This window comes from Musca domestica, unplaced genomic scaffold, assembly GCF_030504385.1.
Source record: "Musca domestica strain aabys unplaced genomic scaffold, Musca_domestica.polishedcontigs.V.1.1 14, whole genome shotgun sequence".
In the NCBI taxonomy this organism is placed as follows: domain Eukaryota; kingdom Metazoa; phylum Arthropoda; class Insecta; order Diptera; family Muscidae; genus Musca; species Musca domestica.
Window position 1 is genome coordinate 13,011,062 of NW_026712192.1, and position 17,307 is coordinate 13,028,368.

Genomic DNA, 17,307 nt, shown 5'->3' on the forward strand with positions numbered 1-17,307 from the left:
GAAAATTTTCAAATTAGTTCCAAAAGGTGGAGGGTATTCAAAGTTCGGCCCGGCCGAACTTACTGCTTTTTAACTTGTAAAGATTTCAACAGAATTTTTAACGGAATTTATTATTTTTTTTTTAATTTCCAAATTCGTTCCAAATGGTGGAGGGTATTCAAAGTCCAGCCCGGCCGAACTTAATGCTTTTTTACTTGTTTAATCTTTAAATATATATTTTTTTTAAATCCAGATGTTCAACTTTCAGTTAAGTAGTGGATAAAACTTTAAAAATCCTTCTTTCAACGACAACAGAAAGAATTTTCATGCATACAAGTAGGACCAAATGCAGATATGAAAAAACAACAGGCATACTCCATACACATTTAAGCTCTTTAATCTTTAGTAACTACAAATTTTCATAAGACTTTGAATTTCCTTTAGGTAAATTTCATATAAAAAATCAAAATTCGAAAATGTCAACAAAAATATGATCGGTGAACTTAAATAAACTTCAGAAAACATATGTTTGCACATATCACTAAAAGCAGTATACCCACATGGCAAAATTGTGGTATTTGTATATTTTATAAGTGCCTACATAAAAAAACCTTTATAAAAATGTGCATATTTTCAGTTAAAGCCTTTTGATTTGATCACTTTTTTTTGCTCAAATTTTGTCTCCCTCTCAATGATTTTGTTTTTTTAAGCAAAGCATGTTTAGCACGCTCGTTGATGTTAACACTTCAGTACAAAGATGTCGTGTGCATTGGACCCCTGGCCCCAAGTTTCTGAAAACCAAAACTCCCTACCCAGAAATAAAATAAAACTAGTAAGGCAAGGCAGAAGCTAAGCAGAATAAAAAACAAAAACAACACAAAAAATAAACCGCAATAACACAACACCGGTGATCATCAGACAGCGATGGCGTACGAGCAGAAAGACAGCTCAGACAACCGTATAGCCCGGCAATTAAACCCCCTTGCGGGGTTATCGGTTTGCTTTAGTATGCGCATGCGCACGCGTACCGTAATGGCAACTTACACCTCACTGCCAACAGCAGCAGCAGCCGACGCCGCAAAAATTCAGCTACGTTGTTATTCTTCAAAAGAAAGAGTTGCTAGCGTTCCAACGATAGTTTCAGTCAAACCAGCGTTCAGTCCAGACGTCGTCTATATAAACTGATACGCCCGACAAGTTTCTCCAGTGTTGTGTGGATTATTTTTAAGGACATACACCGCCAGAAAAAAAAAATAGAGACAAAAACAAAATGAAGCAATTCGTTGTGTGTACCATTGTGGCCGCTTTGTGCGTTGCATCTGCAAGTGAGTGTTACAAAATTTTACAACATTTGGTTTGTTTTGTGATGTGTTAAAAAAAAAATCAAAGAAAAAAAAACTTATTGAAAAAACATTGACAGAAATTATGGCTGGGCCACAAGTGTAGCAGCTTCAGCTAATTTATATTTGGTTTGAAAAAATGTGGTCTGCGGAAAGTGCCAACAAGAAATTGTGAAATAAATAAATCGTCTAATTGAGGAGGAAGAAAATATATGAAATGTTTAAAAGTGCATTAAAAGTGAGGAAGCCTGACAGGAAAAAGGGATTTGGGCAATGGGCTCAAACTGGTATTCACATGGATCAGTTGTATTATAACCGTGGAATAATTTTTAAGTCGTATTTTTGATCGCACACAAATGTAATGAGTTATATACCTTCGAAATGTTCCATTTTAATACCTTTCTTTGCAATGGATAATTTTTAAATTTTTACCCAAAAAATGGTAACCTTTTGATCCCAGAGCCCAGAAAACACCAACTCTGAATCAATTCCATAGTAGTTATGATATTTTTTGGATTTTTTTTCTGATTTTATTCAAAAATATATGCACATAAAAACAGGTTCCCATCTCTGATTTGTGTGTGTACAATGGATTTGCAAATATAAATTTGGACAATGAGATGTTGTCAAAGGAATAATTTTGAAAAAAATTGTAATCATATGATTGTATGACTTTACCTTCTTAATTCTACCACGGATTGAATGTTGAAAGACAGTCAAATAGAAACGACCGAATTTTTACCATGTTTCAAAACATTTTTCTCTTTAAAACTCTTTCTATACAAATTTAGAGCAATAGCGCGTTTATACTATTGCAGATTAATCCACAGGGTTTATTAGATCCATTGGGTTAATCTAGTTTGTTTAGATACACTCCAAAATGTTATAAGTTGTCAGAAGATCTTTGGTTACGAATACACACAAAAGAAAATAAAACAAGTAAAAAAGAAGAGGACCTTGAAAACATTCAAAAAACTTTAGGAAATTACCACTTAAATGAAAACTGTTATATGTAGACTATACGAAGACGTGGACCTGCTTACGACATTTTTTGTCATAGACTGCAGAACCCATTACAAACTTCAGATACCAAATTTGTTACGATTCCGATGGATAATGTCGCACAAATCATAATCCGGTAAATACTGTCGCTATATTCATGAAAATACCAAATATCGGGAGGTACCGTTATATGGGGGCTATACGAAAACGTGAACCGACATGGTCCCTTTACGAACATGTATGCAAAATGTTAGCCTTCTATCTCAATTCGTTCGAAAGATAGCGTCATTACAACAGACAGACGGACAACGCTAGATCGTCTCAGAATTTTACACTGATCCAGAATATATATACTTTGTAGGGTCTATTATAAATATTTTGAGGAGTTACAAACGGAATGACAAAGTTAATATATCCTCCATAGAATGGTGGAGTGTATAAAAATGGAGCCCATTTATATGTAAACGTAGTGTTATTTTTTCAACACTTTCGTCCCACAGTGACAGCAATATTTCTTCTCTTGTGTTGACCCACGTTTATCTTCAATTTGCTACTTTTTCTTTAAAAATAGAAAAATAGATAAATTGTTTTATTTAAAATAATAGTAAATTACTTTCTACATTTTTCTTTAATTTGTATTTCATTTTGTTCTGTTATTCGTTGTAAACAAACGCTTTGCGAAAACAGTTGATATTTTTGGCAGTGCCCATCACGTGATGCTTTTTTAAGTAAAAAACACAGTTGCATATAATTAGTATGAGAATTTCGCTCCAGATTTAAAATAAATCCAGTTCTGCTTGAATAGATCCAGATTAAGCAATAAATCCTGATAATGTGGGTTAATCCGGATAAAATTTTGTATCTAGACGCCCAATAAGCTTCTGGTTGACTAGTATGTTGACTTTAAAGTTGGCTGAATTTAGTACGGTCAGTGAATTTTAATTGCTAGTTCCATTGCTTATACATCAAATAAATCATCACAATAGAGAAAACCCATGAAAAAGGTCTATTATAAACATTGTATTAATTGATTAATCAAATGCAACATCAAATAAGATACCATTACCTACCTATTAGTTCATCCGATAAGACCAGCTGACTTCTCCCATATTGTCAAAATGTAGGCCATTGTGAATTAAATGGATAAATATGTAAACAAAACACTTTGACAATATGAGGGGTTTTCAATCCCAATGGTAGTTTTTACTGTGACCCACACGATCCTGTGACATATGTGCTGTCACCTTTATTATCCATATCAAAATTCCCATTTTACATATGATTCATAATTCTTGTTGTCACACACTTGCATATGTTTTTTTATTTCCTTTGTTTACATTGACTTTTATAGAAAAATTATAATACTGTATGGATGAATTTTTACTGCAAATTTAATTTTATATATTATTACCCAACAAAAAAATACTTTTTGTTAAATTATTTCCGATGGAAATAGGGCTCGCTGTGATCGAAAAAGGACATATATATTTTACTCAAGTATTTCACTACTAAAATGTCGTTCAAGTATCACAATATACATCCCCAATAATAACTTACCAACTCAAGATTCTATCTGAAATCCAAATTTTTACATAGTTTTTGCTAAACGAACTCTTTTTTATGTTTACACAAAAATATTTTAATAAACTGCCTTATTAAATTTACATTTTAGTAGACCTACGTCAGCTAAATGACGCATATTCCTAGAACGCATGTTTATGGTGCCAGATTATCGTTTAAGAACATGTGTGGATTTTTTAGGCAAAAATATATGGCAAACATATAAAAGCCACAACATTTTTGCATAAAATCAACTCTTATAAAAATATTCCGATACTAATTAATGAAATCGAAAGCTAAAACATGCATAAATTTTTTATTGTGGTCAAAAAACCGACTAGTATTAAGCCATATGACGACAATTTGCTAAAATTCTATTTCTGAAACTGAAAGTTTCAAGATTCTTAACTCTGAGCGATTTAATCAAAACAAAACCGGCTAATGTCGTTTGGCAGCATCACAAAGTGTATTTGCATACAATTTTTCTCAAAGTTAAACTTGAATTCATAGCGTCTTCTTTTTTTGTATATTTTAACATTTATTAATAAATTAAAACAAATAAATATGTTAAACATTTTGGCATTGGCCCCAAAATCAACCAAGCAAACTATTTTTTGCCAGCCATTCACCCAGACCAAACAGAAAAACGCGCGCACACACACACAAACTTTTCAATTTCATAACCTGAACTTCAAGTCATAGACAAAATTCCCCAATTAAAAATAACAAAAAAAAATGATAAAGCCGGGCAAATTAATGCAGATAATGTAAGAAATTTTCCAGTCATAATTTATTTATTGATGTTTAACCCTCAAGCATGCCAGCAGTCGCCTATTTGTCTATACATATGCTTAAAGCAACATTGGACAATCTATATCTATATATATCTATAAAAATCTGCCTGCAATTGAATTGGCCTAAGGGTTAAGTTGTGTGAAATAGTTTTCAAATTGCGTGCAATTACCTTACCACCACACCCAGCAAATGTCAAACATTACCAAGTGTTGTCATGCCGCCGGCCAGTTAACCATTTGAAAGTAAAAGTATTATGAGTTGTCATCCTATTGACTGGTTTTATGCATTCACATTTCTGGAGATCCAGAAATGCCACAGTTCAAATATTTACTGTTAATGTTAAATTAACATTTAAACTGGTTTTTGCGGTGGATGCCGTTGACGCAGACATTTCGCATGCATTCTGTTTCATGTAGACATAGCAAAAGGCCTGCAGCAACAATTGAACTGATACTAGTTGTGTTCCAGTACTTTTTTAGTAGTAAAACTAGCAGAAGAGAGAACAGTTCGAAATGTCATTCTCATTTAGGTTTGCTCAAAAAATAAGGGAACGGAAAATTAGCAGAAATGCGATAAAATGTCAAAATTCAAAATTCCAAAAGTAAACAGCCTAAATCGGACTGGGGAAACCTTACTGAAAAGAGCGCCAACATTTAAAAAATGAATATTGAAGACGATAAGTTAAAATTAATAATTTATAATAATAATTAATAATCTGATTCCTCATTCAGCCAGTCCTCTTCACAGCTGGAATCATCCAAAAGTGAATACATCACTTGCTCCATATTTTCTCTTTTTGTTTTTTGCACGACAAATATTAGTTTTTCCTTTAGTTTTCAAGTTGATCATTTTCTTTACTGAAATGTATCAATACATTTTTCAACCTTGTTAGCCCTGCCAATTAAATGTCAAATTTACAATATGCACATTTCTGCTCGGCCAAATTCATGTAGCTAAAACAAGCAGAAATGTGCACCATTCAGCGCCATTTTTTTCTCGAGAGAGCTGCAAGTTTTGCTAGTTTTTGGAGTACGGGAACGCGTTGTTGCAGAATTAGTGCTAATTAGTACTAATTTGCAGGTTCTGGAACACAACTACTATTTTTGTTTTGTGTAAAACATTTTTTTTTTTGAGAAAACCAAAACAAAGAAATCGTGTTTAGGTTGTGCCATCAGATATTTGTTAAAATGGAAATTGGGAAATGCATTTTTTAAATATTTTAATTTAGAATAGTATAAAGGTAGAAGATAGATTTTTTTCTCAAAATTTCTAACTATCTAGATTATTTGGTAACCTTTTATATTGTAAGATAGTGTTGACGATGAATGTCTGTCTTAATTGCTTGAAAAGATGGACAACACCCATGGTAGAAAAATACAGGTAGATGCATAAACGCTTGGGAACATTGATATGTCAAAAAATTTTAAATATTTTTTCAAATATAAGTGGATTTTTATATGTTTTTTTATTCGACGTCATTCGGAGGCTATTATAATTCGCGTCTTTCAACAATTTTTACAAATTTAAATAATTTTTCATTCAACATTTTCCATTCCAATATTGGTTTGACAGTTCACTGTCCCAGCAGCTGTGTCGATGTGTCTACCTATATTCTTCTACCATGGGCAACACCGAAAAATACGCTGTGTTAACATGATTGTATTGTGATAGAACAATTATCAAAGTAAATTGCTCAATGTAAACGTGTACTAGGTTTCTGGTGTTTAATCTGTCAAACTCCCCTGCAGGAATTGACAACATTCAATCAATAATGGCTGCTATTGACTTTGTCACTAGTTCTACTGACCAAGTTTAGACAAGCTATTGACACTCTGTATGAGTTTGTCATTCAGAATTCACTAGTGACATTGACAGTAGTAAGTCAGCAGTTCTTACGGGGGCTTATTGAGACATTGGAACTAGTGAGTCAATAGAGACATTAATACTAGCGACTTAGTAGTCCTAGAGGGCCAAATATATACTTTAATGCCATAGATAATTTTTTACAATTCATTCAAATTTCATCGATTTTTAATATCGATTTCCTAACCAGCTGAATTGATCTGTAAAGTTTCGTCCAGAAAAGACTTGTAAATTTGTTTTAGTTGCGTATTTAACAAAGAAAAACTTAAAATATTTTACTAAAATTGAAAAGGTTCAATGTGTATATTACAGTTTTTTTTTCATTAAAAGTATTTTTTAGGTTTCTCTAAAAACTTAATTTTTTCAATTTGAATTGAAAAAAATATTTTCTAGAATTTTTCGACACTTGAATGTTTTTAATTATGATTTAAGGCTATGTTTTATTAGACTACAATGCCATGTTTACGTTAGAACATTTTGTAGGGTTAACCTACTTTAAGAGGATTTATTTGAAGTATAAGTAATGGATATGACAATTTTAATCCAAATCCAGTAGGTTAACCCTTTTATATGTAAACGTACTGTAAGGTCTTTATGACTTATAAAAATTACTTATTTCATTAAAAAAAATGTTAAAATCCTCTTTTTTTATTAGTCCGCTGTTCTTTGTTGCACTCCTTTTTTTACTGAGTACCACCACTTGCAATTACTCACTCAAGATAAACATTCAGACAAAAACAATTTGAGTGTTTTTTTTCTATTTTCTGGTTTTGTCGCTGCTTCAAATGCATCGCTGTAAACTGCAAATTTGCTGCTAGCATCGCATCAGCAGGCTAATTATGCAATTTGTATTTGTCTATCTAAATCTGAATGCACATGCAAAGCAAAGCTAAAATGGCCCACCTTTGATAATTTTTCGAAATTGTTTTTCTTTAAAGTTCAAAAGCATAGAAATTATTTGATTAATGCATTTAATTGCTGTGGCAACAGCAGACGGCAGACGGATACCCATTTCAATTGAATTCCATTATAGTCGACACACAATAAGCCAGCGCTGCCTGCATAGGCGGAATAACTGAATGGTTTAGTCATCAAACCCGGTAACGAATACCTGTGCACATGTGCTGTTATTAAATTGTTGTTGTTGTAGTTGCCGTTTCTATTAGACCGACTTCCATACATATTTGGTTATTGGTTGTGGAAAAATTTCCTTGATTTTACTTTGTTTTCTTGATTTGAATTTAAAATTTTTTGTATTTACAATTGAGGTTAATGTACTACAGCTACCTTACTGATCGGAATAGAAATTGAAATGCTAGAAAGTGAAATTTAGTTGTTTATTTGGAAGAATTAATACTAGCACATGGCATAAAAAGTGGGTTATTTTTAATTTAGCTCCATTTTTATGGAAAGCCTTAAGACCATAAGAGAATAAACACATTGGGCGCCGTTACCGTGTTAAACGAAATCGTGTTAATAAAATTTCTCTCTTACTTTTCTTTCAGATGCCGCTTTCGAATGCCCCAAACCCAATGGCCAGTTCCCCGATGACAAGCAATGTGATAAATACTATGAATGTGATGATGGCGTTGCCAAGGAAAAGTTGTGTCCCGATGGTTTGGTCTTCGATCCATTGAACCGTCAAATCAACAAATGTGATATGCCATTCAATGTTGATTGTGGTGATCGTGTTGAATTGCGTAAGTATTTTCGAGAATTGTTATATATTGAGCCCTCTTTTAACCTTAATTCTCTCTTGGGACTTTACAGAAGAACCAATTTCCTCCAAATTCTGTCCCCGCAAGAATGGTTTCTTTGCCCATCCCGATGAAACTGTCTGCAATATCTTCTTCAACTGTATCGATGGTGATGCTTTGGAAACCAAATGTACCGTAGGCTTGCATTTCGATGAATACAGCGGTACCTGTGTCTGGCCCGAAACTGCCAAGCGTGAAAACTGTGTTGAAAAGCCAAGTAAGTTAGAAAAATGAAAGTGCTTATCCCTCGGAAACTAATTACATTATCCTCTCTTCAACAGAAATGTCCGCCACCGGCTTCCAATGCCCCAAGGACAAGCCAAAGACTGATGCCCGCGGTCAAGTTATTTCCCACCCCAGATATCCCCATCCCACCGATTGCCAGAAATTCTATGTCTGCTTGAACGGTGAAGATCCCCGCGATTTGGCCTGCCAAGCCGGTGAAGTTTACAACGATGAATCCGAAATGTGCGATGCTCCCGAAAATGTACCCGGTTGCGAAGATTGGTTCAAGGATTCCGATGAAAAGAAAGAATAAGAAGATTGTTCTCCCTCTCTTATAGCAGAGCTGTAACATCAGTTTGTTTGACTATTTTTGTGTTAAAACAAAATGCCCGTTTTATCACAGATTTAGTAGTCATTTAGGTTATTCCTATATAGTTTGTAATGAAATATCCCAAAACGATACATAGTCCACCTTATTGATGTCACACGATATCGTACATATACGCCACGCACACACAATTCATTTAGTAATTCGTTGAACATAAAAAAGAGTAGAAGAAAAAGTTTAACTCTCAAGAACTAAAACTTTGACTGATCAACTTGTGCTGTACTTAAACAAAAATATTTTTCAATACTCTTTTTAAAAAACAATTTTGTTTCTTAATCTATTTTTGTGTATAGAATGTGTATCTTATCAAAACTTTTTGTTGTATATATTTAAGACAAAATAATAAACAAAAAATATTATTAAACTATTTAAAAATATATATGGAACTGTTTTCTTTTTTTGTGTACCACACCATAGAATGGGGCATATTAAGGTATTATTTTGTTAGCAAAACTTCGAAATATTCGTCTGAAATGTCATAAAGTACATGTGATCTTATTCAGAAATAGAGTCGATACTATTATATTACAGGGGAATATCTTTTATGAATAGTATGGCGGGTAGAAAAACGGCAAATGCTACTGAAATATCAGGAGGAAATATTCAACCCAGTCTCAAGAGTCAACTTTATATTTTCCGAGGTTTATTAATTTCTAAACTACATGAAATGGGAATGTCATACAAGCTTGTTAAAATGGTAGAGAGCATATATCAAAGAACCAAAGCAGCGGTATTAACTGGAGAGGACAGATCAGATTATTTGATGTGAAATAGGTTTGCTTGCTGTCACCTGTACTCTTCGCACTATACAGTAATGTCCGCCACGATTGGTTATTGGAGGAGTCATTATAGAGCATCTGAATATTACATTATTATTGTTGAACGTGGACGATGTCGTTATTCTCGCGGAGGATATTCAGATACTTCAAATAGTGATAAAGAATTTGGAAAAATACTGTAGAAAAGTAATCTAATACTAATTATGAAAAGTTAAAAATATTGGTTCCTTTAAAGAAAAATGGATATACTGTGGGGAGGAGATTAAAATCATTTATTGTTATTCCGCAAATATCTTTCTGAAGAACATTCAAATTCGAAATAGCCAAGCAAAGAGTGTATTGCATGGAAGAATTTTTAAGCAAAAGCCAGAGATTGGATTGCCTCAGAAATGAAACGTGTATCAAGCAGATTGTAGAGTAATTCAGGTCCCCTTTACTTTGATGAGGTAGATAAGTTTCAACGTTTCATTCTAATGAGTCTTTAAATTACCGGATTCGGCGCCAAACTATGCCCGATCGAAACAGTCCTCGAATCAGGACATATCCATACACTCGAATTGTATCTTAAATATGTATGGAGGACCTTGTTTCGTTATAGCCAGGACCGATTACGATGTAAGCTGAGCAAAATTTTTTAAGGTTAGGTGTGACCTTATCTTACTGAATGGAAATCCCAACATTTTCGAGACGCTAATTACTGTACGATTTGCAAGTGTAGCACTTCAATATCGTTAATTAATTATTACCGAATTCCAATAACATTCGAATCATCTTCTTAACATACCGGTGTGTATAAGACGAGCTTATAAGGAGACATTGAATATTGCTCACTCGGTCATGTTTCTACCTTATTTTCAATATGTACTATGTTCCAGAATATATAAGAATCTACTAGATTTGCAATTTTTTTCGATATCATAAGAGAAAAATCGGTTATCGTTGTAAAACTCTCATATTCTTGTAGTTCTGGAACAGACACTGTGTTACATATGCGTTCACTAACCATTTTGAGACATGAAGATACAGGGTGGTTTGGCGGTAGTAATATTCATTTGTAAAAATAATTGTTGCCGACTTTTAGGCTTAAACGTTTTTTTAGCTTTGTGATCTCAGAGGGTGACTCAATTCTTGTAATCGTACAGTAATGTAAATGTTACTTTAGGAACTGTCTAAAAGTAAGCTTACATACAAATCTTCTTACATTGGTGTTTGATATGAAATTAAAGCCACAAACCACAAGAATGCGAGGATCTATAGCAAAATTAAATTAATCTAAAAAAAATGGATATAGCTTCCATATATATCTTCGTCCTGGTACAACAATGTTGGTGCTATATATATATATATATATATATATATATATATATATATATATATATATATATATATATATATATATATATATATATATATATATATATATATATTTATCCGGATTAACGCATATTATCATTATTATCTTAGAAGAGGCCCACCAAAGTGAGTGTGTACTTATTTCTTACCACCAATTATCACCATATTAGCTTTTACTCTAAATGATTGTTTGAAGTATACGCAATAAAATTGGTAATATAAATCCACAAGGTTAACTAAATCTGATAAACTTTAAACGTGCTATATTATCTAGTGGAAATCTAGTGGATTTCCACTGCGTATACGTCAAATGAAATAGATTTGAGATTTGACGTATACGCAATTAGTTTTCATTGTTAAAGATTATGGATGTTTCCTTCATTTGTAGCTTATTCCTGTAGTCCTTCTGATTTATTTACATGAAGGGCCGAATATTTTAAATATACTTTTAGTCTAAAATGATTACTTCGATATGATAGCGGAGGATAGAAAATGCAATTGTACGATCATAAGTTTTGAAATTTATATTTTGTAGTTCTTCCTTAAATATGGGCGCACGCCTGGCAAGAAATATACATTTGTTCGACCAAAGATTTTGTAATTTTTTCGCCTTTCATAAAAAAATATAATCCAAATTAGTAAACCCAAAAATATTGATCACACGTAATATGAGAAATGCATCATTTTACTCTAGATAGGACAAGTATAAAGATCGACAATATCGCGTCTTGTTTTGTTATTTTACTGGTAGACGATTGCTATCCGCCATTATACCCTCCACCTTGAAAAGGTCTCACTCCATTTGTAACATCCCTAAATATTCGTCGTAGACCCCATAAAGTATATATATATTCATGATCAACATAAAATTCTAAGTCGGTATAACGATGTCCGTCTGTTTGTCTGTTGAAATCACTATACAGTCAACATTATTTGACGTATAGCTTCATTGTGTATTGTGTCTAATATGGATTGAAATATATCGGTCCATTTGGTCTGTTTTGGTATAGCCACCATATAACGGTACCCCCTAATCAGTATTTTGATGATTTTCGCCTGCATCTCCGATGGCGGAACACTGTACATATAGGTTTTCGTTTTCATACAGCCCCCATATAACGGTAACTCACTATATTCGCATTTTGGATGATTTTCGAAACATTTTTTTCACGAATTTGTATAAAAATTGGTATTTGTAGTTCGTAATGGTTTCCAATTCCGGTGGCGGAACATTGAAAATATAGGTCCACGTTTTCGTATAGCCCACATATAACGCTACCTCCCGATATTCGGTATTTTGATGATATTCGCCATATTATTTCACGGGTTTGGTATATTTGGTATATGTAGTTCGTAATGGGCTCCAGCTCCGGTGACAGAAAATTGTACACATAGGTTCCACAGATTTGCCCAAAAATTGGTATTTTTAGTTCGTAATGGGTTCTGCCTCCGGTGGCAGAACATTGTACATAGAGGTCCACGTTTTTCTAAAGCTTAAAACTAATTTAGTGCAATGATCGACACCGTTTCTTAGAAAAACACTTAATAAAGCAAGTTACTGCACTTTCGAGGTCACGCATTTTCTACATTTGTGCCCCATACATATGTGTATGTGTCTATATTACACTGCACGGGTAACGGTAACAGAAACAACAGCAACAACTCCAAAAACTCTAACTTAAAGGCAACTCAAATTATTAACTAAAATTATGTAACCCAAATGATTGCAGACATACACACACGATGGTAGATAATGTTACATGTCAATCGTTAATCAAAGAGCCAACCATTCATTCATTGAACACCAAATAAACAGCAGACAAAGCATAATAGCAACAACAATAACATTAGCACAGACATAATGACACAGCGAACAATAACGAACCGCAACAAACTAGCATCGATTTGAGAGCGAAGTCTTGATCTGTGTTAAACTATAAATGTTGGTCATTTACTTAGTTTTCATTACATGGTTTAAATATGGGTGGAAACAATACTTAATTTGGACAGAGTTGCCAGATGTTCATGGTCAAAGGAAATCTTATGGCATCATACGACCTGTTTATACCCTCCACCTTAAAAAGGAGGGTATATTAACTTTGTCATTCCGTTTGTAACATCCATAAATATTCGTCGTAGACCCTTCGTATAGCCCTCATATAACGGTACCTCCCGATATTCGGTATTTTGATGATTTTAGCGACATTATTCACCGGAATTGTTTCAAATTTGGTATTTGAAGTTCGTCATGGATACTACAGCCTAGGACAGAAAATTGTCAGTGCAGGTCCACGTCTTCGTATAGCCCCCATATAACGGCACCTACTGATACTTGGTGTTTTTTGATGATTTTACGGACATTATTCGCCGGAATTGTTTCAAATTTAGTATTTGAAGTTCGTAATGAAACTAAATTCTATGACAGAAAATTGTCTGTGCAAGTCCACGTTTTCGTATAGCCCTCATATAACGGTACCTCCCGATATTCGGAAATCTTTCAAATTTGGTATCGGATGTTCGTCATGGATACTACAGCCTATGGCAGAAGACGTTTTGGTATGGCACCCATATCATGGGTCCTCCTAATATCCGGTATTTTTACGATTTTAGCTACATTATTCACCGATTTTTTTCAAGTTTCGCATTTGGCTTATGACAAAAGTTGCCCATGCAGGTCCACGTCGTCGTATTTTTAACGGTTTTTATTTTTTGAATGTTGCCAAATTCGTGGTGGAGAGTATTCAAGGTTCGGCCTGGCCGAACTTACAGCTTTTTTACTTGTTTAAATTGATTTCTTTATCTTGCCAAATTTTTATTTTGTAGTTCTTCCTTACACAAGGACATTTTATTTTATATTTCCCATAAAATATTTTGTTATTTTCATGCCTATCTATCATGGAAGAAAAGCAACCTATTATCTTCATAAGTAATGTGAGACTTAATGATGGAATTTTTGAAGTTTACTTCAAATTATCATTTTAAGTAAGTCCGCTTTAAAAAATTGAATTCGTTCCAACAGTTCGCGTTAGGTCTTTTAGTACTCAAAACGCACAACTTTTATACCCTCAATCATATGGCTAGAGAGGGTATATATCATTCGATACGGCCAAAACGTGCCTCATCGAAATAACGGTTTTAGACACTAGGCCTCTTTGGACCAAATCAGTTTCAGGACATTTAAAGTCGATCTAGCGATGTTCGTCCGTCTGCGCACAATAACACTCGAAGGGAGTATCTCATCTGATTCAAACTTGGTACATCGTAATATTATTATCAAACTTAAATCGAGTTCGGAGATGGGCCACATCGGTCCACTCCTTCTCGTACCTTCCCAAAAAAGGCCGAAGTAATCAAAAAAAAATATTTTACTGCGCAGAAAGGGAAAGGATAATCTGACTCTCCTCCATGTTTGCAAATCCTAGTAATTGCGTCAGTACTAGGCTAGATGCGAGAATGGGCAATATCGGTCCACTCCATCAAGTACATCCCCCACAAAGGGTCAAAATTTTGAATAATTATAACTCTTATAATATGTGAAATAAAAGAGAGCGATTGTCTTCAAATTACACACATCTCTATTTTTTAACTCAAGGGCAAGGGCTCAAGTGTGATGATGTAATATAACGGTTTACTCCTTCTGGTACCTCCCCCACAAAGGGTCAAAATTGTGAATAAACATGAAGATTATAGAACGCGAGGTTAGAACCGATTTCATTCAAACTTGGCACATCTCAATATTTCTAAGTAAGTTCTTGCACTTTTTGGAATGTCAATGTCTTTACCCCGAGCTCATTTTTCAATATTTGCCGAATGGGATATTGCGATGTGTTCAGCTCATGAGCCATTTTTCGGCCACTGCGACGTTTCGATCAAGTCGCTTCTTTACTTTTCGAACCATTTCCGTTGATGTTGCTGTTTTCTTCCGTCCACTTCCTTGACGTCGGGCTGCGCTACCAGTATCACGGTAACGAGCGATGGTATGAGACACAAAAGATTTATTCACATTTAAATGCTGGAGTGCTCTAACGATAGCCACTTGTGGTTTTCCAGCCAAATATAAAGAAATCACACTATCACGCTTGAATTCCATCACGAATAACTTTTTTCCGGAAAATTCTCACCAAAATACTTTTGTACGCTTGTAAACAATATAATGAGCTGAAATGACAGCAGTCTGAAGATGGTTATAGTTTTTTTCATCTCACCCTGTATATGTTTTGACTATCAAAAGAAAAAAATCGACGATTTTTTTATACCCTCCACCTACATTTTTCGACACAGAATTTCAATATTTGGCACAACAATTTGTATTGTGAGATGTGTCGGTCCACGTTTTGATATAGCCGCCATACAACGGTACCTCCCGATATTTGGTATTTTGATGGTTTTCGCCACATTTTTCACGGATTTTTCTAAAATATGGTATTTGTAGGTCGGAACATTTTATAAAGGAAAAATGTCAAATAAAAAATTTTCTAAAAACAAGTAAAAAAACAGTAAGTTCGGCCGGGCCGAACTTTGAATACCCTCCACCATTTGAAACGAATTAGAAAATTTTCAAAAAAAAAAAATAAATAAATAAATAAAATCCATTTAAAATTCAGTTAAAATCTTTAAAATACCTAACATCGGAAGGTGCCGATATATCTGGGGGTAAAGCACTCAGAAGGGACTCCTTGTGTGGAATTTCAGACAATTTCGTTGAAAAATGTGGCTAAAAGCATCAAAATACCGAATACCTGGGGGTACCGTTATATGGGGGCTATACCATATCCTGCACCTATATAATTATCTTCCAGGGGATAAAGTACTCAAAAGGAACTCCTTGTGTGGAATTTCAGGCAATTCCGTTGAAAAATGTGGCTAAAATTATCAAAATACCGAATATCGCGGGGTACCGTTATATGGGGGCTATACGATATCGTGGACGGGGTAGAGTGCTCAAAAAGAACTCCTTGTGTAGAATTTCAGACAATTCCGTTGAAAAATGTATCTAAAATCATCAAAATACCGAATATCGGCGAGTACCGTTATATGGGGGCTATATGATATCGTGGACCTATATAGACAATTCTCTTTCAGGGGGTAAAGTACATAGAAGGGACTTCTTGTGTGGAATTTCAAACAATTCCATTAGAAAATGTGACTAAAATAATAAAAATGCCGATTATCGGGGGTACCGTTATATGGGGTACCGTTATACGATATCGTGGACTGATATAGCCCATCTGTGCAAAATTGTAGCTTCATATCTTAATTCGTTTTGACTGTAGCGTGATTACAATAGACGGACAAAAGGACAGACGGACGGACATGGCTAAATCGTCTTATAATTTTACGCTGATGAAGAATATATATACTTTGTTGGGTCTAAAATGATTATTTCGATGAGTTATAAACGGAATGACGAACTTAATATACCCTCCATACTATGTATGGTGAAGAGTATAAAAAATTATTTCAAATTTTCTCTGAACACGACTCCAGCCCACACATGCCCCACAGTATAATACAGTTAATGTTAATGGTATTAAATTTAATAGTTTTCGTTTGCCTTCATTTACCTTATTTTAATAAGCCAATTTTAAATAATTATAAATAAATTATGTGGCAACACTACCTGCGATTAGCTCTGATATTTTGCAATAGGTGTTTTGTGGTCATAACATAAACAAAGCAAAACAAACAAACAAACGACAGCAACGGATCAAAACATCAGGCCCCCCATCAATCCATACCATAACATGCATCCATCCAACCATAACCTTTACCAACAAAAACATATGTATGTGAGTACCACAACCTCCAAGGCAATATTATCCCAGTCAGCATTTTTTGAAATTTTTAATCACATTCGAGTCTTTTTTGATCCGCTTGCGCGATTAAAAAGCTGGAATATGAGCGCATTTTCTGATCATAAAAGACTCAGTTGTCGGGAGAAAAACGTGACCTCCCGCGACTCTTCTAAATAAATCATATATGAGTCTTCCTCTAGATTAGTTAAGTGTCTTTTTCGACCATTGTCTGATCGTTCTACGAGTCTTTTTCGAGTCGTTTTCTAATCATTTATTGCGCTAAAACGCTTAATTTGTGAATCTTTTTCGAGTCTTTTTTAAGTCATTTTTTTGATCATTTATGAGTCTTAAGTGAGTAATTTATTAGTCTTTTAAGTGTCATATATCACTCATATGTATATTCATTTAGGAGTCTTTTATGAGTCCCCTTTGTCTTAAATTCGAGTCATTTATGAGTCTTATATGAGTGTT

At 34.0% G+C, this 17,307-nt stretch overlaps 1 protein-coding gene across 1 annotated transcript; it reads left to right on the forward strand.

Moving 5' to 3' along the window:
* The first annotated feature begins 1,109 nt into the window (after positions 1-1,109).
* On the forward strand, positions 1,110-9,288 carry LOC101889135 (protein obstructor-E). The gene is made up of 4 exons (XM_005186564.4): positions 1,110-1,304; positions 8,045-8,239; positions 8,310-8,513; positions 8,578-9,288. The coding sequence occupies exons 1-4, from the start codon at positions 1,250-1,252 to the stop codon at positions 8,832-8,834; spliced, it is 711 nt and encodes a 236-aa protein (XP_005186621.1). The 5' UTR covers positions 1,110-1,249; the 3' UTR covers positions 8,835-9,288.
* Positions 9,289-17,307: the final 8,019 nt, after the last annotated feature.

Bases quoted from the DNA above. Each gene is read 5' to 3' on its own strand.
- LOC101889135 (XM_005186564.4), top strand. From the start codon at position 1,250: ATGAAGCAATTCGTTGTGTGTACCATTGTGGCCGCTTTGTGCGTTGCA. The intron at 1,305-8,044 runs GTGAGTGTTACA...CTTTTCTTTCAG, and splicing joins TTTGTGCGTTGCATCTGCAA to ATGCCGCTTTCGAATGCCCC. The intron at 8,514-8,577 runs GTAAGTTAGAAA...TCTCTTCAACAG, and splicing joins AAACTGTGTTGAAAAGCCAA to AAATGTCCGCCACCGGCTTC.